Raw genomic sequence first — 26,149 nt, 5'->3', positions numbered from 1 at the left:
GGTGTACGTCTTTAGGTAAAGAATAATAATAATCATAATAATCATGATTACATCTGTCGGCTATGTGTTGTATCAGTCTCTGTGACAGTACCTAGCAATGATATCATGCAAAAATCTCATGCCATGTCGTCCTGTCACCTTTTACAGAAGAAGCTATTGACGACGAGGTCCATGCAGAGATGAACGGGTGGAGGACCACCAGTCCCAAGCGACATCACAGAGATGTACCATGTGGGAACTCAGGGACACTTCCGGTGTCCCTGACGACGACGTGTGTGGGAAGTGTATCCGCCTTGAGCTCCTGACGGTCCGCGTTGCGGAGTTGGAGCTGAGGGTGGATTACTCTGGAGCATCAACGATGCTGAGAATGACGTGAGTAGCACGTGTAGCGAGTTGGTCTTACCGCAGGAGAAGGGTCCACAGCCAGATAGGGAATGGAAGGCCAGCAGGAAGAGTAGTGCAAGGAAGGTAGTGCAGGGATCCCCTGTGGTCATCCCCCTGCAAAACAGATACACCGCTTTGAGTACTGTTGGGGGGATGACTCATCAGGGGAGGGCAGCAGCAGCCAAGTTCATGGCACCGTGGCTGGCTCTGTTGTACAGAAGGGCAGGAAAAAGAGTGGGAGCGCGATAGTGATAGGGGATTCAATGGTGAGGGGAATAGATAGGCGTTTCTGCGGCCGCAACCGAGACTCCAGGATGGTATGTTGCCTCCCTGGGGCAAGGGTCATGGATGTCTCGGAGCGGGTGCAGGACATTCTAAAAAGGGAGGGAGAACAGCCAGTTGTTGTGGTGCACATTGGTACCAACAACATAGGTAAAAAAAGGGATGAGGTCCTACGAAACGAATTTAAGGAGCTAGGAGCTAAATTAAAAAGTAGGATCTCAAAAGTAGTAATCTCGGGATTGCTACCAGTGCCACGTGCTAGTCAGAGTAGGAATCGCAGGATAGCGCAGATGAATACATTGCTTGAGCAGTGGTGCAGCAGGGAGGGATTCAAATTCCTGGGGCATTGGAACCGGTTCTGGGGGAGGTGGGACCAGTACAAACCGGATGGTCTGCACCTGGGCAGGACCGGAACCAATGTCCTAGGGGGAGTGTTTGCTAGTGCTGTTGGGGAGGAGTTAAACTAATATGGCAGGGGGATGGGAACCAATGCAGGGAGACAGAGGGAGACAAAAAGGAGGCAAAAGCAAAAGACAGAAAGGAGATGAGGAAAAGTGGAGGGCAGAGAAACCCAAGGCAAAGAACAAAAAGGGCCACTGTACAGCAAAATTCTAAAAGGACAAAGGGTGTTAAAAAAACAAGCCTGAAGGCTTTGTGTCTTAATGCAAGGAGTATCCGCAATAAGGTGGATGAATTAACTGTGCAAATAGATGTTAACAAATATGATGTGATTGGGATTACGGAGACGTGGCTCCAGGATGATCAGGGCTGGGAACTCAACATCCAGGGGTATTCAACATTCAGGAAGGATAGAATAAAAGGAAAAGGAGGTGGGGTAGCATTGCTGGTTAAAGAGGAGATTAATGCAATAGTTAGGAAGGACATTAGCTTGGTTGATGTAGAATCTATATGGGTAGAGCTGCAGAACACCAAAGGGCAAAAAACATTAGTGAGAGTTGTGTACAGACCTCCAAACAGTAGTAGTGATGTTGGGGAGGGCATCAAACAGGAAATTAGGGGTGCATGCAATAAAGATGCAGCAGTTATAACGGGTGACTTTAATGTGCACATAGATTGGGCGAGCCAAACTGGAAGCAATACGGTGGAGGAGGATTTCCTGGAGTGCATAAGGGATGGTTTTCTAGACCAATATGTCGAGGAACCAACTAGGGGGGAGGCCATCTTAGACTGGGTGTTGTGTAATGAGAGAGGATTAATTAGCAATCTCATTGTGCGAGGCCCCTTGGGGAAGAGTGACCATAATATGGTGGAATTCTGCATTAGGATGGAGAATGAAACAGTTAATTCAGAGACCATGGTCCAGAACTTAAAGAAGGGTAACTTTGAAGGTATGAGGCGTGAATTGGCTGGGATAGATTGGCGAATGATACTTAAGGGGTTGACTGTGGATGGGCAATGGCAGACATTTAGAGACCGCATGGATGAACTACAACAATTGTACATTCCTGTCTGGCGTAAAAATAAAAAAGGGAAGGTGGCTCAACCGTGGCTATCAAGGGAAGTCAGGGATAATATTAAAGCCAAGGAAGTGGCATACAAATTGGCCAGAAATAGCAACGGACCCGGGGACTGGGAGAAATTTAGAACTCAGCAGAGGAGGTCAAAGGGTTTGATTAGGGCAGGGAAAATGGAGTACGAGAAGAAGCTTGCAGGGAACATTAAGGCGGATTGCAAAAGTTTCCATAGGTATGTAAAGAGAAAAAGGTTAGTAAAGACAAACGTAGGTCCCCTGCAGTCAGAATCAGGGGAAGTCATAACGGGGAACAAAGAAATGGCAGACCAATTGAACAAGTACTTTGGTTCGGTATTCACTAATGAGGACATCAACAACCTTCCGGATATAAAAGGGGTCAGAGGGTCTAGTAAGGAGGAGGAACTGAGGGAAATCTTTATTAGTCGGGAAATTGTGTTGGGGAAATTGATGGGATTGAAGGCCGATAAATCCTGAGGGCCTGATGGACTGCATCCCAGAGTACTTAAGGAGGTGGCCTTGGAAATAGCGGGTGCATTGACAGTCATTTTCCAACATTCCATTGACTCTGGATCAGTTCCTATCGAGTGGAGGGTAGCCAATGTAACCCCACTTTTTAAAAAAGGAGGGAGAGAGAAAACAGGGAATTATAGACCGGTCAGCCTGACCTCAGTAGTGGGTAAAATGATGGAATCAATTATTAAGGATGTCATAGCAGTGCATTTGGAAAATGGTGACATGATAGGTCCAAGTCAGCATGGATTTGTGAAAGGGAAATCATGCTTGACAAATCTTCTGGAATTTTTTGAGGATGTTTCCAGTAAAGTGGACAAGGGAGAACCAGTTGATGTGGTATATTTGGACTTTCAGAAGGCTTTCGACAAGGTCCCACACAAGAGATTAATGTGCAAAGTTAAAGCACATGGGATTGGGGGTAGTGTGCTGACGTGGATTGAGAACTGGTTCTCAGACAGGAAGCAAAGAGTAGGAGTAAATGGGGACTTTTCAGAATGGCAGGCAGTGACTAGTGGGGTACCGCAAGGTTCTGTGCTGGGGCCCCAGCTGTTTACATTGTACATTAATGATTTAGACGGGGATTAAATGTAGTATCTCCAAATTTGCAGATGACACTAAATTGGGTGGCAGTGTGAGCTGCGAGGAGGATGCTATGAGGCAGCAGAGTGACTTGGATAGGTTAGGTGAGTGGGCAAATGCATGGCAGATGAAGTATAATGTGGATAAATGTGAGGTTATCCACTTTGGTGGTAAAAACAGAGAGACAGACTATTATCTGAATGTTGACAGATTAGGAAAAGGGGAGGTGCAACGAGACCTGGGTGTCATGGTACATCAGTCATTGAAGGTTGGCATGCAGGTACAGCAGGCGGTTAAGAAAGCAAATGGCATGTTGGCCTTCATAGCGAGGGGATTTGAGTACAGGGGCAGGGAGGTGTTGCTGCAGTTGTACAGGGCCTTGGTGAGGCCACACCTGGAGTATTGTGTACAGTTTTGGTCTCCTAACTTGAGGAAGGATATTCTTGCTATTGAGGGAGTGCAGCGAAGATTCACCAGACTGATTCCCGGGATGGTGGGACTGACCTATCAAGTAAGACTGGATCAACTGGGCTTGTATTCACTGGAGTTCATAGAAACGTTTAAAATTCTGACGGGTTTAGACAGGTTAGATGCAGGAAGAATGTTCCCAATGTTGGGGAAGTCCAGAACCAGGGGTCACAGTCTAAGGATAAGGGGTAAGCCATTTAGGACCGAGATGAGGAGAAACTTCTTCACCCAGAGAGTGGTGAACCTGTGGAATTCTCTACCACAGAAAGTAGTTGAGGCCAATTCACTAAATATATTCAAAAGGGAGTTAGATGAAGTTCTTACTACTTGGGGGATCAAGGGGTATGGCGAGAAAGCAGGAGGGGGGTACTGAAGTTGCATGTTCAGCCATGAACTCATTGAATGGCGGTGCAGGCTAGAAGGGCTGAATGGCCTACTCCTGCACCTATTTTCTATGTTTCTATGTTTCTATGAATGAATGCTTGCACTCATGGGGAAGTACCCCGGACAGCCATGGACGCATCTGCAGACCTTGAAGTGATGCCACGTGAGTAAAGCTTACACCATTACGTGATGTAAAGTCAATAGATGCCACACCCAATCATATCCGAACAATCATATATGATGGATGATTTCTAAAAGTGTCATAGAAATAATGCTGGCCTAATGAAAATCAATGCAATGCACAATGTGTTGATGGTCATGAAATGTGATATCTGCAATGATTTTGAGAGCAGTGGTGCTTTTGTCGTGCATGTGCTGTGTGTAGCGCTGGACTCACCTTGTCACCCTAGCACCCCCTACTCCTCTAATAACCTCATTTGTGTTTTGCAGCTCAGCCAGAGGCGTGGCCCCAGGCAAAACCACAGAGACCAGAAGGTGGGGGCACGGGGCAGGAGACTACTACATCTGGTGCTGAGGAGCTTCGATTCTCGCCCGTCAATCAACTGGGTCTGTTCTCCATGGATGAGAGCGCGGACTTCGAAGAACCTGCATCGCCACGCTCCAGAAGCCATTCCACCCCAAAGCCATCTACTGGTCCTCCGATCATTTCCACCTCCACTCTGGAGGTACCGGCCCCAAGCACATCTCCACAGGGCAACTCATTTGTCCCCAGGATGACGCCAACCCTGCAGCCGTGGCAGGTCTGTTCCACGAGCGTGACATGACAGCAGAGAGATGGTATAGTTGTGCAGGAGGACTGTAGACATTGGTGACCAGCTCATTGAAGCATTGGGGGATATATCCTGACAGCTGGCCACCATGACCGAGTACATTCTGTGCATGGCGGAGTCCCTGGATGCGATAGCCAGGAACACTGCTGCCACAGGCCTCCCAGTGGTCCCAGAGCGCGGCACTCCACCCCTAGGTTCCGCACCACCACTGCGAATGACAGATGAGAGCAAGGACCAAGATCCTGCTTCTGCATCAGAGAATGGTGCACCCTCAGCACCTCCTGCTCCTGTACCCATGCAACCACCATATCTGCCTTCAACCCCCCCCCCAATGAGGCACCATCTGAGGAGCTCATCGACCAGGCACCGTGGAGCGAGGAGGGGAAGGGGTAGAGGTGGGGAGAAGGAGAGGGGGAAGGAAAATGAGGTGCATGTGCGCAGGTGATGGCTGTGCTATATCTCCATCTGGGTGTATGCAATTTGTTGCAATGTATGGGGGCAGGGAACCACGCACCTGCTTTGCCTTTGTATTTTGTGTTGGTGGACATCTTGAACATGTGATTTATGTCAATGGTGGAAAAAGTGGGGTGTGGGCGGGTGTTGGGTGTTATTGGCTGTGATACTTATGATTTCAGACCAATGATGGTATTAAACTTTTGTTATTGAACATAACCTTGTTGCGCATTGTCTCAGATAGCTATGTTGTGGAAAAATATTTCCGAGACTGTATAATATATAAAGAGAGGTTTATTAAATCGGAGACAAAGCTTTGGGAGAAGTGTTAAAGACCCCTGTCTTTGAACCATCTTCTCAAATTGGTATCTGCAGTGAAGTCCTTTTATCTTACAAATTACGTCACTTTACAACACATGCTTTAGCACTACAAAGCTGTTACTATCGAAGGCTAAGCTTTTGATATATAACCCATCCTGCATTGTGACAAGGCAGTATAAACAAGTGCAGGTCTTTTGACACCGGTATAAACAAACATATCTAGCACTTAACTCTCCAGTGTTCATTATCTCACTTTCCAATCTGCATTAACTCAAGGCCAGCATGCCTTAAAGTCTAACTGTTTTTTTTATATAATGCATTAGTATTGTCCCTTACAAAATTAATTTAAAGGGGAAAATAAAACAAATGTTTGGTCCCGTATACTAGTCAAGTATATGTCCAAAAATCCGCTCCAACAATATTCCCCCTTTTGGTCCTGGAGGATGTTTACGAAATCCAGATGACCACAATGATAGTAGCATATATTCGTCCTTTGGGGTATGTTACTTCCCTGATGTTCCGTATATCCACCTTGCCTGTAGCTCTAGGCTACCCTTCAAAGATAGTGGTCAGTCTCATTGTCGTCTGTTTCTTCATCCTTGGTGTCTTCAGGTATTTCCATCAGGTGTGCTTCTTCTTCGGCGATTACACTGGCTACTGGCATCAGTCGAGCCATCATAACTTTACAGCAGATATTAAAACACCCGATAATCAGACAGCAAGTAATTATTATTACAACCAGAATAATTACTCCATGCATAAGATAGGACCCCCAGGATCCCCCTAACAGCCAGTCAAACCAGCCAGATCCTCCTGCTGTCGTGGATAACTTCTTTACCTCCCTTCTTATGTGATCAGCGAGGTTGGTTATGTTTTCTGAATTATCGGGAATGTAAGTGCAACATTCAGCTCCAATTAAGGTACATGTGCCCCCACTTTGTGCTCGTATATAATCTAGGGCCATTCGGTTCTGGAGTACCATTGTGCGTATGGCTACCATTTCAGCCGTTATGCCCCCTATTGCTTCAGCAGTGTCGTTAACTATCTGTTCCAGTACCCTCTCTAGATTATGTAATTCATCCATGGTACGTCCTATCCCGAATGGGATCATCATGACCCCAAATAGCCTCTCTACCGGGGTAAGATCTCGTCTTAGTCGACCTGGTGTCTGTACTTCTGCTAAAGTACGTACCCGTCTGACAAAAGGGACCACATATCCCAAATAACAGGACCCCCTCCAGTTCTGAGGCAACCAGGGGTAGGCCTTATGCCTGCACACAAAATAAGTGCCATTGTATGCTGTTAGATTCGATCCCAATCTCTCTCTCAGCCCCTGTCGCCACCTAATCTTAGGGTCCCAGTCCTGGCTACGTGTCTGATTCTTCAAACCCTCTATTTCAAAGAACCCCTGGTTTGTTGTTTCGCTGGCTATTATGTTCCACCTGGCGAGGTTAAAGTATCCTGCTACAAAACCTGTTTCCTCACCGGTCAGGTTTCTAATGAAACAAATGTCAGCGGTGGGCCTTCCAACTTCTGAGGTGTTGGTCAAAACCAGGAACGGGGGTTGTACCGACCTATTGTATTCCGGCTGGTACCATCCGTCAATGCATCCAAAAGGTAACCCCCCCGATCTCCACGTTTCTTTATCCCCAGTCTGGTTCCAAGTATCATTTACTTCCCCTGTACCGTTTTGTCACGTTACCCACTCTGCTACTTCCGAAATGTTAAGGGAGATTGACCTGAAAGGGATGCCTCCTTTGCTATGTATGGGGATGTGCGAACATACCCAGCAACTGGAAAAGTTCTCATTTTGCGCATAAACATAAGACATGTACAAAAAGGTATTTACATGTAACTCTCGTTTTGGTCTAGCTAGCAGGCCGGACCTAACACGAACTATGATAATCGCACCGATCGCAATATATAATTTCATCATCTTATTACTCTATATTTAACAAATAGTCAAAGGCAAAATGGCCGTATGGCTTGCTTGAAGAGTCTCTCGCTGTCAATCTGTAAATAGACAAACAACAACAACTAGTACGTGTGCTAAACGGCTGGTTCAAAAACCTTAAGCTGGGTCCAATGCTTCCATTGTCCATTCCCTTTAACATCGATGCAGGCACAAGTGTCCCTGCTGATTATAACCTCATACGGTCCTATCCATTTTTGAGGCAAACCCCGGTTTTCCCGGGAGGACCCTTACCATAACGCGACTTCCCGCCAACGGGACTTCAGGGAGCTTTGTAAGCTCTGCTTCCGCGTCTCTTTCTTCCTGATTGTCCCTAACTAATTTACGCATCCCTTTTAATTGAGTACTTAGTTCCAAAACATATCATTTTATTTTGTCTTTTAATGGGCCTACATCAGCCCCCCCTGTTATGATGTTCTCTGGTAATTGCATCGCCCTTCCTGTCATTAGTTCATAAAGAGTTAATCCGGTTGTCCGGTTTGTCGTGGCTCTTAACTTCATCAATATAATGCGTAATACTTCTGTCCACGTTTTTCCTGACGTTTACATGCCCTTTGCCAGGGCGTTCTTAAGGGTATGGTTCATGCGCTCTACCATCCCAGAACTCTGCAGGTGGTAGGGGATGTGGAATTTTTGTTTTATGCCCATCAGCTGGCATATTGTTTTTAAAATTTTTCCGGTGAAGTGGGTGCCTTGGTCGGAATCTATCTGAAGAGGCACTCCCCATCGGGGAATCACCTGCTCGGTCAATATCCTTGCCACTGTTGAGGCAGTGCAATCACGTGTGGGGAAAGCTTCCACCCACCGGGTAAATTGATCTATAATCACTAGGCAATATCTTTTTCCATGGGATGGGGGCAAAGGACCTGTGAAATCAATTTGTACGTGTTCCCATGGCCCCCGTGGACGGGGCTGGTGTCCCATTTTAATTTTAATGGGCCTGCCTGGATTATATTGTGCGCACGTAACGCATCGATGGCAATATTTAGCAATATCTCTCCCCATCCCCTTCCACCACCAATCTCTCCCAAGACTCCCGGTCATGGCCTCTCGTCCTGAATGAGACAGGCCATGATGCAACTCCAATAAGGTATTCTGTATGCATTCAGGCGCCATTACCTTGTCGTTCCGTCTCCAAACGTTATCCTTCCCTTGCGTTGCGCCCTGCTTTGTCCACATACCTATTTCCTCCTCAGAAGTGTCCTGGTGTAGTTTCTCAATACTTATCTGTTCGTCTCGGGCCCCAGCGGCACTGACTTAATTTTAATAATTTAAAATCATTTTATCCTCTTCCATATCCTCACATACCTCTTCGCAAAAGTGGGGTTCCCCTTCACCCATCATACCTTCTGCGAGGTTGTTTCCTACATCCCTAATTATGGTTACCGCTTTGTTGGGTGTTAAGAGGACTGCTTCCCACTTTACCCGTCTCATATTAGATACGGTTCTCAGTTTTCCTGTGTTTAACATTTCTACCAATGTGTGTTTAGTGTGGAGAATGATGTTTCCAGTCATCACCACAGGCTCGCTTATTTTTATTGCCCAAGCTGCGCAATCTAGCGCTGCTATACATCTGGATAACCCAGTCACCACCGGGCTTTCGGTGGTAGAGTAATAGGCTATAGGTCTCCTTTTATCCCCATGATCTTGGGTGACCACGGCCATATAGAACCCACCTTCATTGTTACAGTGGATGTGGAAATCCTTATTCATGTCAGGCAGTCCCAATCCAGGTGCGGAGACTAGTTCTGACTTGAGTTTACTATATGCCTGTTCTTGTTCAGGGCCCCACTCTATGAGGTCTAGGGCCGGTTTCCCCCCTTTCACTAATCTTTGTATTGGCTCAGCAATTTTTGCAAAATCAGGGATAAAGTTCCGGCTGTAATTAAAGAGGCCCAGTACTTTCCTCACCCCCTTACCGTTACTGGTCCAGGCATGTCCTTGACAGCCTTTTTCCTATCCGAGGGCATTTCTTTCAGCCCCTTGAGAGGCAGTACCCTAGGTACAGGACCTAGGATTTCCCTACCTGGGACTTTTTGGGGAGTTAGTGGTGCTAACTGTTTCTTTTAAGATACCCTTTTCCACTAGCCCTTTTACTATTTCTACAACCGCTGTTCTAGCTTCAGGTCTTATAGGGCATTGTGGCAAGTCCCCCTTTTCTGCCCTCCTCCTGTTCCCGTGGCAGAGACCTTTTCCTGCTTTATCTTTTTCTTTTCTAAACTGCTAAAGCTTACTGTTTTAGCCTTTTTCAAAAGTCCCTTTTACACCTTCACAGATAGCTCACCACTCGCCCAGGAGTTTGACCTAATCCCTGAAGGTATTTCTAAATTTAAAACTCTTTTTTTTTTACTGAGCTAGAAGCTTTCGTGTCAAGGTTTTACACAAAGGAAAATGGGAGCGTTTTAAAAGGCATTCTTTATCTCATTCCTGGACTAAATTTATGTCTTTCAACCCAATTGCATGTTTTCTTTCGACAAGTAAGTGAGCGTATCAAATTCTTTTTTTTTTACTACCGGGACCATGTATTTTTATCTTTTACTCAACAAACCTATCCTTTGTGCCTTTCCTAGCTCCGTAACTTATCATCTGAATATATCCACACCTTCGTTTCTAACTTAAAATGTAATACCATAAGGTTCACAGTTTCTTCAACTTCCCACATACAGGACAACACTACGAAGGGTTAAAAAAAAAACATTTCACTCTGTTTGGAAAGAGTGGGTGGAGCTAAAACAGGCAGGCGACTCCACACCTTCTTAAAACAGGCTTTCATTCATTCCACAGTCAAAATTACTCGAGTACTCTCTTCATTCAAAATAGACACTCACAAATGTCTCTCTTCATTCAACAAAGCTTATGTCTGGATCCATATGTCACTTAAGATAGTCACTATCAGCTTTTTTATGGCATTACGTAATTATGCAAGTTACAATTAATGATAGGAATTAATTAATGACCCGGGCAGCCCGCGTTTTACATTCCCTTCCTTACCTTCCATGTTCGCCAGTCTCGGACGTTTCCCTTTGTTTCTGTAATACTCACGGCCACGACTATTCTGTGGAGACCCTTTGTCTTCGCAACAAAGCTAGCGTGTTTCCTTACCACCGGAGTTTTCTGCTCTTGGTTGGATCGATCAGTTCCCTTCCGCACCGACCTTATTTACTAAAGGGACAACTCAAACTGGTTAGTCAGCCTCTTCCCGCTATCTCTTTACTCGTATCTTATACACTATCCCGTCATGCCCGTACACCTCTCTTTTCAGTCTCTAACACCAGATTCCAGATACTGTCTTAAATGATCACATCTAATCAGACAGTATCCTGTTCGTTACGCCATTTTGTTGTGGAAAAATATTTCCGAGACTGTATAATATATAAAGAGAGGTTTATTAAATCGGAGACAAAGCTTTGGGAGAAGTGTTAAAGACCTCTGTCTTTGAACCATCTTCTCAAATTGGTATCTGCAGTGAAGTCCTTTTATCTTACAAATTACGTCACTTTACAACACATGCTTTAGTACTACAAAGCTGTTACTATCGAAGGCTAAGCTTTTGATATATAACCCATCCTGCATTGTGACAGGGCAGTATAAACAAGTGCAGGTCTTTTGACACCGGTATAAACAAACATACCTAGCACTTAACTCTCCAGTGTTCATTATCTCACTTTCCAATCTGCATTAACTCAAGGCCAGCATGCCTTAAAGTCTAACTGTTTTTTTTATATAATGCATTAGTATTGTCCCTTACAAAATTCATTTAAAGGGGAAAATAAAACAAATGTTTGGTCCCATATACAATCAAGTATATGTCCAAAAATCCGCTCCAACAGCTGGACCGTTACACACTGGTGATTCCTTACCCTGAAAGGGTTAAATACAACTTAACATCAATCAACATAAACTTTAACTGGACTAAGGTGATGGGCACCATTGATATCTGAGCTGCACACACACAGCAGTGTGTCAACGTTGTCACTCACATCAGCGCTCTTTCAGGCAAATCTTTCAGATATCAGCTCCTCACGTAAGAGTGGGATTTAACAAATGCCAGCCATACCGCTGGCGTTTGTTCAGGTTAATTCCACTTTTTGTGGGAGGTTTTTTGAGCGAGCAATATTGTGGGCGATATGTGTGCGAGGTAGTGAAATTCATAATGGGTGATCTCCATGGCCGCTAGTTTGGGTAAATATGCTCTTTACGACAGAAAACAGTGGGCGGGCGTTCATATTGAATCTCGGCATTAATTCCGTGTGGATAGTAACGCTGGCCGATATTATGGGCGTTGATTTCGCCCATTCTGTTGATTCTGCCCAAAAAAAGTGGGCGGGCTGTAATATTTTTTCCCAGCATTAAACACTTTGGGAAAATAATGCTCGGCGATAAGTCTCCTAAACAAAACCCATCAGTTTCTATTTTGTGCCAAAATGGGCGATATATGGGTGTTATACGTATTTCAGCGGTAAAATGGGCGCTAAGTGGGCGTTAAACATTCAAAAAAAGTGGAGGTTCTAGCCCTTTGTGTTACTAAAAGGCTCTGCTTCAGTAAATATGTTAAAATTCAAGACTTTTATTTAAAACTACCCTCCCAGCTTGAATAATGGCACACTCAGTCCACAATATGCCACAGCAATATATTTCCGAATGAAACAACCCATTGATTACAACTTCCATCACTTTCCTGTGAAAGTTACTTCAGATAAAATTTGAAAGTTCATGTACCATGCTATTTTGATGTTTTTACAGAAAAAAAAAATTGAAAATACTTTAGCTGCTGCTATTAATAGCTACCCTAAGGGGTTTCCCCTGTAGCCCCTCTATAAATTTATAGCTGAGGAGGAGGGATAAATCATTAAAAACATTACGGGAGTTGTTGTTACAGGTGCTCGAATCTGCCGCCTTATTCAAACTCATCAGCTAAAAGTGAAGCTCAGGAACTCAAGTTCGAGGCATTTCAGAGAGGCCTAGTTCTCTAATGAAAATTGGTGCTGGAAACAACTTAAAACAGAGAGTGGGGGTAATTTTGACTTTCTGCGATAGTGTAAAATGGGTGATAGTGAATCGGCAGCCCATATACATCTCTCCCAATTTTTATTTCCATTAGCTCCAATGTTTCACAGAAAAACAGACTAAATTGCAAAATATGATTCTAAAAAATACTGGTAATCTTAGAATACCATGTAATAAAAACAGAATTTAACTTATTCAGTCACGGTAAAGCAATGGCCTTGGTCATAGGCATATGTTCATGACTGTTTTTAAGCTGTTGGCTCTTTTGGGACCGTCAGCTCTTTCAGAAACATAGAAATATAGAAAATAGAAGCAGTAATAGGCTATTCAGCCCTTTGAGTCTGCACCGCCATTCAATATGATCATGGCTGATCCTCTATCTCAACACTATATTCCCACTTTTTTTCCATACCCCTTGATGCCTTCTGTTTCTAGAAATCTATCTATCTCGCTCTTAAATATATTCAGTGACTTGGCCTCCACAGCCTTCTGTGGTAGAGAATTCCACAGGTTCACCATCTCTGAGTGAAAAAGTTTTACTCCTCATCTCGGTCCTAACACTTCCCACCCCGTATCCTGAGATTGTGACACCTTGTTCTAGACTTCCCAGCCAGGGGAAACATTCTCCCCACATCCATTCTATCCAACCCAGTCAGAATTTTGTACGTTTCAATGAGATCCCCTCTCATTCTTCTAATCTCTAGTGAATACAGGCCTAGTCGACCCAATCTCTCCTCATACAACAGTCCTGCCATCCCAGGAATCAGTCTGGTGAACCTTCGCTGCACTCTCTCTATGGCAAGTATATCCTTTCTTAGGTAAGGAGACCAAAACTGCACACAATACTCCAGGTACAGTCTCACCAAGGCCATGTATAACTGTAATAAGACATCCTTGCACCTGTATTCAAATCCTCTTGCTATGAAGGCCAACATACCATTTGCCTTCCTAACTGCTTGCTGCACATGCATGTTTGCTTTCAATGACTGGTGTTCAAGGACACCCAGGTCCCTCTGTACATCGACACTTCCCAAGCCATCACCATTTAAATAATACTTTGTCCTTATGTTTTTCCTACCAAGGTGGATAATTTCACATTTATCCACATTATACTGCATCTGCCATGTGTTTGCCCACTCATTCAACCTATTTAAATCGCCTTGCAGCGTTTTTGCATCCTCCTCACAACTCACAATCCCACCTAGTTTTGTGTCGTCAGCAAACTTGAAATATTACATTTGGTTCCCTCATCCAAATAATTTATATATATATTGTGAATAGTTGGGCCCCAAGCACTGATCCCTGTGGTACCCCACTAGTCACTGCCTGCCACCCCGAAAGAGACCCGTTGTTGTGTATCTGTAAAGCATGCACTCCCATGTTCCGCCACCAGGGAGCTCACCCTCTGAAGTCCCAAGGGATCCCAGCATCCCTCGGGAGCACTGTAAATAAGCCGGCCCCTAAGGCCTGTTCCTCACTCTGGAGTGTCTTATTAAAGACTGAGGTCACTGTTACTTTAACCTCCCTGAATGCAGCCTCATCTGTGTTAGGAACACAATAACTGCCGATGAGAATACGAATCCAACGCAACGATGCAGCAAACTGTGGGCTTCCTGGAGAAGTTCTCGGAGTGTGAGGACTGGGAAGCCTATGTCAAACAGCTAGACCAGTGCATTGTAGCTAACGAGCTGGACGGAGAAGGAAGCGCTGCAAAAAGGAGAACAGTCCTCCTCACAGTCTGCGGGGCACCGACCTACAGTCTCATGAAGAATCTTCTGGCTCCGGTGAAACCCACAGATAAGTCATATGAGGAGCTGTGTACACTGGTTCGGGAGCATCTTAACCCGAGGGAGAGCATGCTGATGGCGAGGTATCGGTTTTAAACGTGCCAGCGATCTGAAGATCAGGAAGTGGCGAGCTACGTCGCCGAGCTAAGGCGACTTGCAGGACAATGTGAGTTTGATGGCTACCTGGAGCAAATGCTCAGAGACTTTTTTGTACTGGGCATTGGCCACGAGACCATCCTACGAAAACTTTTGACTGTAGAGACACCGACTCTCAGTAAGGCCATTGCAATAGCACAGGCGCTTATGTCCACCAGTGATAACACCAAATAAATCTCTCCACACACAAGTGCTAGCAATGTTCATAAATTAACTGGAACTGTGTTTGCGAGCAGAAATGTACAGGGCAGAACCCACGAGTCTGCAACTGCCAGCAGGCCTCAGATGACCCAGATGACTGAGTCCCCAACAAAGGATGAATGCAAGGCAATTCACACCTTGTTGGCATTGTGGAGGCTTCCATTCAGCCTATTCATGCCACTTCAAAGGGTATGTTTGCAAGAGCTGTGGAACAATGGGGCACCTCCAACGAGCTTGCAAACAAGCTGCAAGCTCTGCAAAACCTGATAACCACCACGTGGCAGAGGCAGATCGGTCCATGGTGGATCAAAGCAATTTCGAGCCTCAGAGAGAGGAGGCTGATGCTGAAGTACATGGGGTGCACACATTTTCGACAAAATGTCTATCTATAATGCAAAACATAAAATTGAATGGCTTATCCGTAGCCATGGAACTGGACACTGGCGCAAGCCAGTCCATCATGAGTAAAAAGATGTTTGAGAGACTGTGGTGCAACAAGGCATTCAGACCAGCCCTGAGCCCCATCCACATGAAACTGAGAACGTACACCAAAGAGCTTATCACTGTCCTGGGCAGTGCCATGGTCAAGGTCACCTAAGAGGGCACGGTGCACGAACTGCCACTCTGGATTGTTCCGGGCGATGGCCCCACACTGCTTGGAAGGAGCAGGCTGGGCAAAATCCGCTGGAACTGGGATGACATCCGAGCACTATCACATGTCGATGAGGCCTCATGTACCCAGGTTTTTAACAAATTTCCTTCCCTTTTTGAGCCAGGCATTGGAAACTTTTTCGGGGCAAAGGTGCAGATCCACTTGGTCCCAGAGGCATGACCCATTCACCACAAGGCGCGAGCGGTACCTCACATGATGAGGGAGAGAGTGGAAATCGAGCTGGACAGGCTGCAACGCGAGGGCATCATCTCCCCAGTGGAATTCAGCGAGTGGGCCAGCCCGATTGTTCCAGCAGTCAAAAGTGATGGCATGGTCAGGATTTGCGGCGATTATAAAGTAACTATTAATTGTTTCTCGCTACAGGACCAATACTCGCTACCTAAGGCAGACGACCTATTTGCGACGCTGGCAGGAGGCAAGATGTTCACCAAGCTCAACCTGACTTCGGCCTACATGACGCAGGAGCTGAAGGAGTCTTCGAAGGACCTCACCTGCATCAACACGCGCAAGGGACTGTTCAACTACAAAAGATGCCCATTTGGAATTCGGTCGGCTGCAGCGATCTTCCAGAGAAACATGGAGAGCCTACTCAAGTCGGTACCACACACGGTGGTCTTTGCTGGACAACATATTTGTCACGGGTCGGGACACCGCCGAGCACCTACAAAACCTGGAGGAAGTCCTCCAGCGACTGGATCGCGTAGGGCTGCGGCTGAAGAGGTCGAAATGCATCTTCATGGCAACAGAAGTGGAGTTTTTGGGGAGAAAGTTTGCGGCGGACGGCATTCGGCCAACAGAGGCCAAGACAGAGGCTATCAGGAACGCACCCAGGCCACAGAACGTCACGGAGCTGTGGTCGTTCCTGGGACTCCTCAACTATTTTGGTAACTTCCTACCGGGGTTAAGCACCCTTTTAGAGCCCCAACATGTGTTATTGGGTATGGGGAAAAAAAACAAGTAATTGCTTTTGAGAAAGCCAGAAACATTTTATGCTCCAACAAGCTGTTTGTATTGTATAATTCGTGTAAAAGACTTGTGCTAGCATGTGACGCGTCGTCGTACGGAGTTGGGTGTGTATTACAACAAGCTAACATTGCGGGGAAGTTGCAACCTGTTGCCTGTGCTTCCAGGAGCTTGTCTAAGGCCGAGAGGGCCAACAGCATGATTGAGAAAGAGGCATTAGCATATGTGTTCCGGGTAAAGAAAATGCATCAGTACCTGTTTGCCTCAAAGTTGAGTTGGAAACCGATCACAAGCCCTTCACATCCCTGTTTGCTAAAAACAAGGGGATAAATACTAATGCCTCAGCCCGCGTACAAAGGTGGGCACTCGTGCTATCAGCATATAACTATACCATCCGCCACAGACCAGGCACTGAGAACTGTGCGGATGCTCTCAGTCGGCTACCATTGCCCACCACGGGGTTGCAAATGGCGCAACCCGCAGACTTGTTGATGGTCATGGAAGCATTTGAAAATGAAAAATCACCTGTCACGGCCCGCCAGATTAGGACTTGGGCCAGCCTGGGTACAGTAATGATGGAAGCGATAGCCAGATCACACATGTGGTGGCCCGGTATCGACTCTGACTTAGAGTCCTGTGTATGGCAATGCAGCGTATGTGCTCAGTTGAGCAACGCGCCCAGAGAGGCACCACTAAATTTGTGGTCCTGGCCCTCCAGACCATGGTCGAGGATCCGTGTTGACTATGCGGGCGGGCCCGTTTCTCGGTAAAATGTTCCTGGTGGTGGTGGATGCTTTTTCAAAATGGATTGAATGTGAAATAATGTTGGGAAGCACCGCCATCGCCATCATTGAAAGCCTGAGGGCCATGTTTGCCACCTACGGCCTGCATGACATACTGGTCAGTGACAACGGGCCATGTTTCACCAGTGCCGAATTTAAAGGATTCATGACTCGCAATGGGATCAAACATTGGCCCCTTTTAAACCAGCTTCCAATGGGCAGGCAGAGCGGGCAGTGAAACCATCAAACAGAGCCTTAAATGAGTCACAGAAGGCTCATTCCAAACCCGCTTGTCCCGAGTACTGCTCAGCTACCGCACGAGACCCCACTTGCACACAGGGATGCCTCCTGCTGAGCTACTCATGAAAAGGACACTTAAAACCAGACTCTCACTGGTTCACCCCAACCTGCATGATCAGGTAGAGAAGGTGGCAGCAACAACATGTAAACGATGGTCACGCCACTGTGTCACGGGAAATTGATCTGAATTACCCTGTGTATGTGCTAAACTATGGACATGGTCCCAAGTGGATCGCGGGCACGGTGATCGCTAAAGAAGGGAATAGGGTGTTTGTAGTCAAACTAGACAATGGACAAATTTGCAGAAAGCACCTGGACCAAACGAGGCTGCGGTTCACAGACTGCCCTGAACAACCCAGAGCAGACACCACCTTTCTCGAGCCCACAACCCGAAGGATCAACAACACCACGCCGGTCCAGGAAATCGAACCCATCACGCCCAACAGCCCTGCAAGGCCAGGCTCACCAAGCAGCCCTGCAGGGCCAACAACACGCCAGCCCAGCGAGGGCACAGCCAACACACCAGAACAGACATTTGTACCACCAGGGAAAGAAAGGCTCCCGATCGCCTCACCTTGTAAATAGTTTTCACTTTGATTTTGGCCGGGGGGGCGGGGGGGAGTGATGTTGTGTATCTGTAAAGCATGCACTCCCATGTTCCGCCACCAGAGAGCTCACCCCCTGAAGTCCCAAGGGATCCCAACATCCCTCGGGGGCACTGTATATAAGCCGACCCCTAAGGCCTGTTCCTCACTCTGGAGTGTCTTATTAAAGACTGAAGTCACTGTTACTTTAACCTCCCTGTGTGCAGCCTCATCTGTGTTAGGAACACAATACCCGTTTATTCCTACTCTCTGTTTCCTGTCATTTAACCAATGTTCAATCCATGCCAATACATTACCCCCAATCCTATGTGCTTTAATTTTGCACATTAACCTCTTTTGTCAGTCCTTCTGAAAATCCAAATACACTACATCCACTGGTTCTCCCTTATCTATTCTATCAGTTACTTCCTCAAAAAGCTAATTGACAACTTTTGCAAGTTTTCTAGGTTGATATATATATATATATCTGTATTATTTTTCATTCATTCATAGGATGTGGGCATCACTGGCAAGGCCAGCATTTATTGCCCATCTCTAATTTCCCATGAGAGGGTGGTGGTGAGCCGCCTTCTTGAACCACTGCAGTCCTTATCTGAGGTAACTTTCACAGGAAAGTGATGGAAGTTATAATCAATGGGTTGTTTCTTTAGGAAATTTATTGTCTGGCATTTGTGGACTGAGTGTGCTATTATTTAAGCTGGGAGGGTAGTTTTAAATAAAAGTCTTGATTTTTAACATATTTACTAAAGCAGAGCCTTTTAGTAACACTACGTACCTGACTATCATACCAGAGATATGTGGAAATGCTAAATAGTTTCATATTTTTCTTCAGTTTTATATTTTTTAGTCCTAGCTAATAAAAACCTATATGCTAATCAGATCGACAAATTGCCTATTTAATATTGTAGGTAAGTTGATTTTGAGACTTTATAATTTGTATTATTTCTGCTTAAAGCAATAATTTGAATACTATTTGAGTGCTGTTAGGGAGGGAGTTCCAGGATTTTGACCCAGTGATGATGAAGGAATAGTGATATATTCCCAAGTCAGGATGGTGCGTAACTTGGATGGGAACGTGCAGGTGATGGTGCTCCCATGCGTCTGCTGCCCTTGTCCTTCTAGGTGGTAGAGGTCGTGAGTTTTGGAGATGCTGCTGAAGAATCCGTGGCGAGTTGCTACAGTGCATCTTATAGATGGTACATCCTGCAGCCAAGGTGCACCGGTGGTGGAGGCAGTGAATGTTTAAGGTGGTGGATGGAGTGACAATCAAGTGGGCTGCTTTGTCCTGGATGGTGTCGAGCTTCTTGAGTGTTGTTGGAGCTGCACTCATCCAGGCAAGTGGAGATTATTCCATCACACTCCTGACTTGTGCCTTGTAGATGGTGGAAAGGTTTTGGGGAGTCAGGAGGTGAGACAGTCCCCACAGAAAACCCAGCCTCTGACCCGCTCTTGTTGCCACAGTATTTATGTGGCTGGTCCAGTTTAGTTTCTAGTCAATGATGACCCCCAGGATGTTGATGGTGGGGGATTCAGCGATGGTAATGCCATTGACTATCAAGGGAGGATGTTAGATTTTTGCTTGTTGGAGATGGTCATTACCTGGCACTTTTGTGGCGCAAATGTTACTTGCCATTTATCAGCTCAAGCCTTAATGTCGCCCAGATCTTGCTGCATGCGGGTATGGACTGCTTCATTTTCTGAGGATTTGCGAATGGAATTGAACACGGTGCAATCATCAGTGAACACCCGCACTTCTGATCTTATGATGGAGGGAAGGTCATTGATGAAGCAGCTGAAGATGGTTGGGCCTAGGACACTGCCCTGAGAAACTCCTGCAGCAATGTCCTTGGGCTGGGATGATTGACCTCCAACAACCACAACCAATACATATATATATACACACACACATGTCTATATCTATTATGTTGTCAAAGAGATTCTTCCCTGGCAAGAGGAAGCTCAAGGCATTTGTAGAGCCATGCCACGTGAAGTCTTGGCTGCTGTGTTAAAACTATCCTAGGGTGTTGCCTTGGAGGTTTTAACATCTGTCAGTATCACATCAGTTGAAAGAGCCTGGAACTAAAACATGTTTTAACTGTAGCTTTATAAGTTCTAGGTGACCCTAAAATATTCTCCTTATACTTCTAACTTAACATGGAATGCAGTCTGTATTTCAAACTCTTGGATCTTGATTGAAAGAGATTCTCTTTGAACAATCAGTGCTCAAGATAACTTTTTGTCCCTATTCACTAATTTCAACAGAATGGCCTTCCAGTAGACGACATATGGCAATAAATTCTTGTGCTGAACTTTACACAAGCTTCACAGTATTGGAAAGTATGAGATGCTGGGCTCAGTTGAACAAAAAGATAAATGTCATGGGCGTTGGTTGCTGCGAAATATCTGCAGCATGAAATATCAATTTTGAAGTCCGGTTACTTTTGTTAAGAGTAAGTTAACTATGAAAACCTACCCAAAATCAGGCCTTCATAGGTTACCAGCATACAATGGCAAATGGGCACATGTCAAGGTAAAAGCTTTGATGATTAAACAAAGCCAAAATGTCACTGAAGATGAACAAGTTTTGCTAGTAAATCTTTAATAGTTTTTGACTCTTCAAAAGTCCATCAAACTACATAAAAATGTAGAAAATAACAGGAAATATTTCAATATATAGAAACAAGAGCACAAGAACCCTACCAAAAACAAAGGAGAAGCACACATGATACAGCTCACAACATTGTGCTATTTACGGGGAATGGAAAGCACTCAAAGGGACAAAATTGTTTTTTTCCTCATGAGGTGATGGCAGTTTCTTCTTCGTGTGTAGAATTAAATACATGACAAATACATCACTAAAACAGATTATCTGCTCATTATCACATTGCAGTTTGTGGGAGCTTGCTGTGCACAAATTGGCTGCCACGTTTCCTATATTACAACAGTGACTACACTTCAAAAGTACTTAATTGGCTGTAAAGCACTTTGGGACATCCAGTGGTTATGAAAGACGCTATATAAATGCAAATCTTCCTTCTTCCTATAAGGAATATATAATATTTCATAATGTTTATGCTGGATTGTTTTGTGATTAAAAGGCTTATTGGGAAATTGTACTGATTTTCTTTCTATTCTACAAATGTTACAGGATTGATAAAGATATTGGAGTAGAAGATTTCCAGACATATACTGAGAAGATACAAGCCTCTCTACATGGATGCCCAGCTGAAACTCTTCCAGCAGCAATTTTTCATAAACATCAAAAGAACTTTGCTAAAACCAAGAGAGGACGTGATGGAAAGGTAATCAGTTTACAGTCCATCAAAACTTTTGCACCTTCTATGAATTTTATAGCATCCATACTAGCTTTTCATATTGCCTCAGTGATGTGGTCCTATAATCTCCTGCGATAGGATGGACGTTTGTTTAGAACAAATAGGATTTGACAGGGCCGAAATTCAGCTCCCCAAAAAGACCACTTACAGCCAGAAAGCGGCGGCCAAGCGGCGGAGTCGAGCGGCGGCCGATTTCTGGTCCAATGGCTGCCACCAGCGAAATTCAGCTGGGGATTTTTCTGGCGTTCCCCACTTCCGCCTCGCTGCTGCCGGCCTTCCTAAGTGCGTCATCAAAGGGCGCACCGCCGATCTCCCGCAACTGCATCGCGCCTCCCGCGAAACTTAGGCCCAAAATTCATAAATCCGCCATGCGGTGCTCCCGACAGCTTTTTCTGTTGGTGCACCGTCCTTTCACTCTGTGAGCCATAGCAGCGTGCGGCCCTTCAAGGGGAGGGCGCACAGCTGTGGCTGCCATGTTTTTTTTGTCAGCCAACTGCCAGGTCAGGCCGACAACTATGACCCTGGGTTTGGCCGGGCCGCCAACAGGCAGCCTAGCACCCTCTAGCCAAGTCGAAACCCTCTCTGGTGGCCCAGTGGACCGATGTTTTAAAATGCCGAAGACTCTCCCCTTTAAGTGAAGGGGACAGCGTGGTGACGAACACGCGTACTGACGTCATCACCGCTCCGCTGATGATTGACAGCGGTGGTGACTCCGTCTCGCCTCCACTTCCACCTCTCTTGTTGGCGATCTGCTGCTTACCACCTGAGTTCTGCCCCCATTATGACTGACTTCCGGTCCGCCTGAAAAAAAAAGACAAAAAGCTAAATTTCACGAAAGAGGCGACCTCATCCAGCACGGTGGAAAAAACCCTTTGAAAACGGTATGTGCACCAGGTTGCTAGTGGGCCTGAATTTCTACCCCGACAACTCTCAATTTGTTATGGACCTAAAAGAGTTGTCACCAAAATTCTATTTTTTCACTGTTACTAATTTAATTAAGATTTCTTCAGTTTCCTGATTTGCTGTGCAGGTGTCCACAGTTTACAGCTAGGTAGCACTTACAATAAATTGAGACTCCCTGCACATTCAGATACAGAATTGATATTTGAAATAACGCAACATTATCGGAGGCAATAATTAGAGGTTTAAATAATACCCTGGAATTAAATTTTCAGATTTCTGAAGATTGACAAAGCTTATCCAGGCAAATTGTTCATAATAGTTTCAAAACAAGGAGAAATAAGTTAAAAACTGGGAAACGCAAGAGGAAGAAAAGTCAGATTAAACTTTTTTTTATTGAAAGGCTAATGTGAAATCGGTTTCATGGGAAGGCCATTGAAGTGAACTTGTATAAATGGCTTGAAGAGGTAGATAAATGTGTTTGAGGGGATTGAGGAGTAGCATAAAAAATTGACTCAAATAATCAATCACTTCTTGTTCACAAACGCTCTTGGGGCCCATTTACTTGCTTCTGTGTCTGGGACTATTGGGTCGCCTGCTTGCAGCAAATACAGGAAAATTGGATGGGGAGGAATATAAATCCCGAATAGAGACTGCCCAATTTTCTGTCTGTTAATTTAAATGACTGTAAACTCGGATAGGCTCCCTTACAGGCAAAAGGAAAATACTGCAGTTGCTGGAAATCTGAAATAAAAACCGAAAAAGCTGGAAACACTCAGCAGGTCAGGCAGCATCTGTGGAGAGAGAAACAGAGTTAATCTCTCTGGTCGACAACCTTTCATCCAAACTGGGCATGTGGTTATAGGCATGTGCTTCTCCCTGCCTCATTTTCCTCCATGTGCTGCACTGAGATGGTCTAATAACTCCAGGCATAGGAACAGCAAAATATGCCCTGTTATGGCACAATCATTCACAAGTATGGGCAGGCCAGGCATGCTATTGACTTTTAGATCTAAAGTGTAATTTTGCAAGGTGAGGTTCCTGACATGGAGCCTCACTAAATGGGAGAGCAGGTTGCCGAATCAGCCGTATAATGTTATATCATCATCATAGGTAGTCCCTCGGAATTGAAGAAGACTTGCTTTCATTCTTAGCATGAGTTCTTAGGTGGCTGTACAGCCCAATACGAGAACCGCAGTCCCTGTCACAGGTGGGACAGACAGTCGTTGAGGGAAAGGGTGGGCAGGGAACTTGGTTTGCCCATGCCCCTTCCGCTGCCTACGCTTGATTTCTGTATGCTCTCAGCGACGATACTCGAGGAGCTTAGCGCCCTCCCGAATGCACTTCCTCCACTTAGGGCGGTCTATGGTCAGGGACTCCCAGGTGTCACTGGGGATGTCGCATTTTATCGGGGAGGCTTTGAGGATGTCCTTGTAATGTTTCCTCTGTCCACCTTTGGCTCGTTTGCCATGGACAAGTTCCGAGTAGAGCGCTTGCTTTGGGAGTCTCGTGTCTGGCATGCGAACTATGTGACCTGCCCAGTGGAGCTGATCAAGTGTGGTCAGTGCTACCAGTGCTGGGGATGTTAGCCTGGATGAGGATGCTAACATTTGTGCATCTGTCTTCCCAGGGGATTTGCAGGATCTTGCAGAGACATCGCTGGTGGTATTTCACCAGCGACTTGAGGTGTCTACTGTACATGGTCCACGTCTCTGAGCCATACAGGAGAGCAGGTATTACTATGGCCCTGTAGACCATGAGCTTGATGACAGTTTTGAGGGACTGGTCTTCAAACACTCTTTTCCTCATGCGGCCGAAGGCTGCACTGGCGCACTGGAGGCGGTGTTGGATCTCGTCGTCAATGCCTGCTCTTGTTTATAAGAGGCTCCCGAGATAGGAGAAGTGGTCCACGTTGTCCAGGGCCACGCCGTGGATCTTGATGTCTGGGGAGCAATGCTGTGCGGCGAGGACAGGCTGGTGGAGGACCTTTGTCTTACTAATGTTTAGCGTAAGGCCCATCCCTTCATATGCCATGGTAAATACGTCGACCATGTCCTGGAGTTCAGCCTCTGTGTGTGCACAGACGCAGGTGTTATAGCCCGATCTCTGAATCATGTTCCCACCTGGTGGGCCTCCATGCCAAGAGCAGTGCCTCACAGAATTATATTACTAATAAAATCTGCTAACTGTATCTTTGTGTGGGGAAATTGAAACATCAACTCATTATAAGTTTCCAGCCACAATACTAGTTAAGAGACTCTATTCGTTTGTGACTATATTTTTCAAACGTTCTTTTGGCAAAGGTGGGAAATGATAAAGCGGAATTACTGAAAGTTCCAGTAGTCCACAGTGCAAGGACAGAAGGAAATAACCTGCATGAAGATGCACACTGCTACCTACCAAATAATCTCAAAACAATCCAACATGCACATCAATATGGAGGAATTCCCAACAGCCGACAGGAGATTTATGGAATCCCTGAATTTTTCAATCACAAGTAAGTACAGTGAAATGAATTGGAATATTCCTTGTATGGACCAAGTCCTGTTGAGATTGATTTGGCAGTGACAGTACCTGCAAAAATTAAAATAAAATAGAAAAAATCATTTGTAATATGAAGGTCGCTTCATTGTTATGCCAATGGTGGGGGCCTGTGCCATAGGAGTGCTGCCCCCTTAAGAGACTGGAAAATCAGTGCTACATTCAGCTGGCTTTGGAGGTGAGGTGCACAGTCCGCAGCCGGCAACATTTTCAGCTGTTCCTTTGTAAGGTGAGTACATTGCAATCATTTAAAAAATATATATATTTCCATACTTATCTTCAGGGATCCAGGCCATGATCCCGACCAAGATCCCCAGGTGGGGCCACTTCTGCCCTTCGACAGGCCTGTAGCACAGCACCATCAATCCTATGCCGGTCCCTCTGAAGCTCAGGGATGTGGGGACTCACAAAATAAGGAGTTTCCGTTTCTAGTCTTGCCACCAGCAGCCCCCCACCCCTCCCCATGCTGCTGCTCCTCCTTAGTAGGCCAAGTGAGAACTCCCTTGCAAGGCCAGGACCCAATGCGTCCAGGTCCCAGCCTAACTTATGGCCCTTCTAGTGCATTCCAACCATTGCTATGCCAGGAGAGTGGCAGTAGGGTTGTGGTCTTTCGACCCTCATAGCTTCTGATTGTATTGAAATAGTTTGTGCTCTAGAAAAGTAATGTAAAAGTCAATGCATCAATTTCGATTCATTTTATTGACTGTTGTAATGATTTTTGCATTTTCAGATCACATTTCTCTGTCAATGTGAAAACCCAATCTTCTCATGGACTTATATTTTACGTGGTAAATAAAGAGGAAGACCAATTCATGGCACTTTTCATTGCTCGTGGTCACCTTATTTACTCATTCAGCAATGGTATTGAAAAAATGAAGATAAAAAGCTTAAAAAAATATAATGATGGTCTCTGGCACAACGTAAGTCAGACAGCAATATTCTAATAAGAATGCTTTCTAGTTCGTTTCTCTTTGAAGTGTGTGTATATATACATATATATATATGCGCATGCCCATAACCTTTATTACTCATACTATTATTCTGTTGCAATCTGTTGTGATGTACAACCAGAAAGAAACTATTTTACCCAGAAAAAGCCCTGTATTGCTGTATTTGTAATCAGTATATCAGCAATCAGAATATGCTCTTACATTTGTGACATTTTACCAGTGCACAAAGATGGACTGGATGCACATTATACCCAGACGATAAACCTATTTTTCCCTTTATGGAAAAAAGCATTGTTCTAAAACTATA

General features: G+C 45.3%; 1 protein-coding gene across 1 annotated transcript in view; it reads left to right on the top strand.

The window, feature by feature from the left end:
* The window catches only part of lama4 (laminin, alpha 4), a 247,950-nt gene that overhangs the window by 192,389 nt on the left and 29,412 nt on the right, over positions 1 to 26,149 (top strand). Inside the window, exons 32-34 of the mRNA XM_070885329.1 lie at positions 21,265 to 21,418; positions 24,655 to 24,848; positions 25,623 to 25,812. Coding sequence (XP_070741430.1) covers positions 21,265 to 21,418; positions 24,655 to 24,848; positions 25,623 to 25,812 — 538 coding nt within the window. The remainder of the gene's footprint in view (positions 1 to 21,264; positions 21,419 to 24,654; positions 24,849 to 25,622; positions 25,813 to 26,149) is intronic.

This window comes from Pristiophorus japonicus, chromosome 7 (assembly GCF_044704955.1).
Source record: "Pristiophorus japonicus isolate sPriJap1 chromosome 7, sPriJap1.hap1, whole genome shotgun sequence".
In the NCBI taxonomy this organism is placed as follows: domain Eukaryota; kingdom Metazoa; phylum Chordata; class Chondrichthyes; family Pristiophoridae; genus Pristiophorus; species Pristiophorus japonicus.
This window is presented reverse-complemented; position numbering and strand designations above follow the sequence as displayed.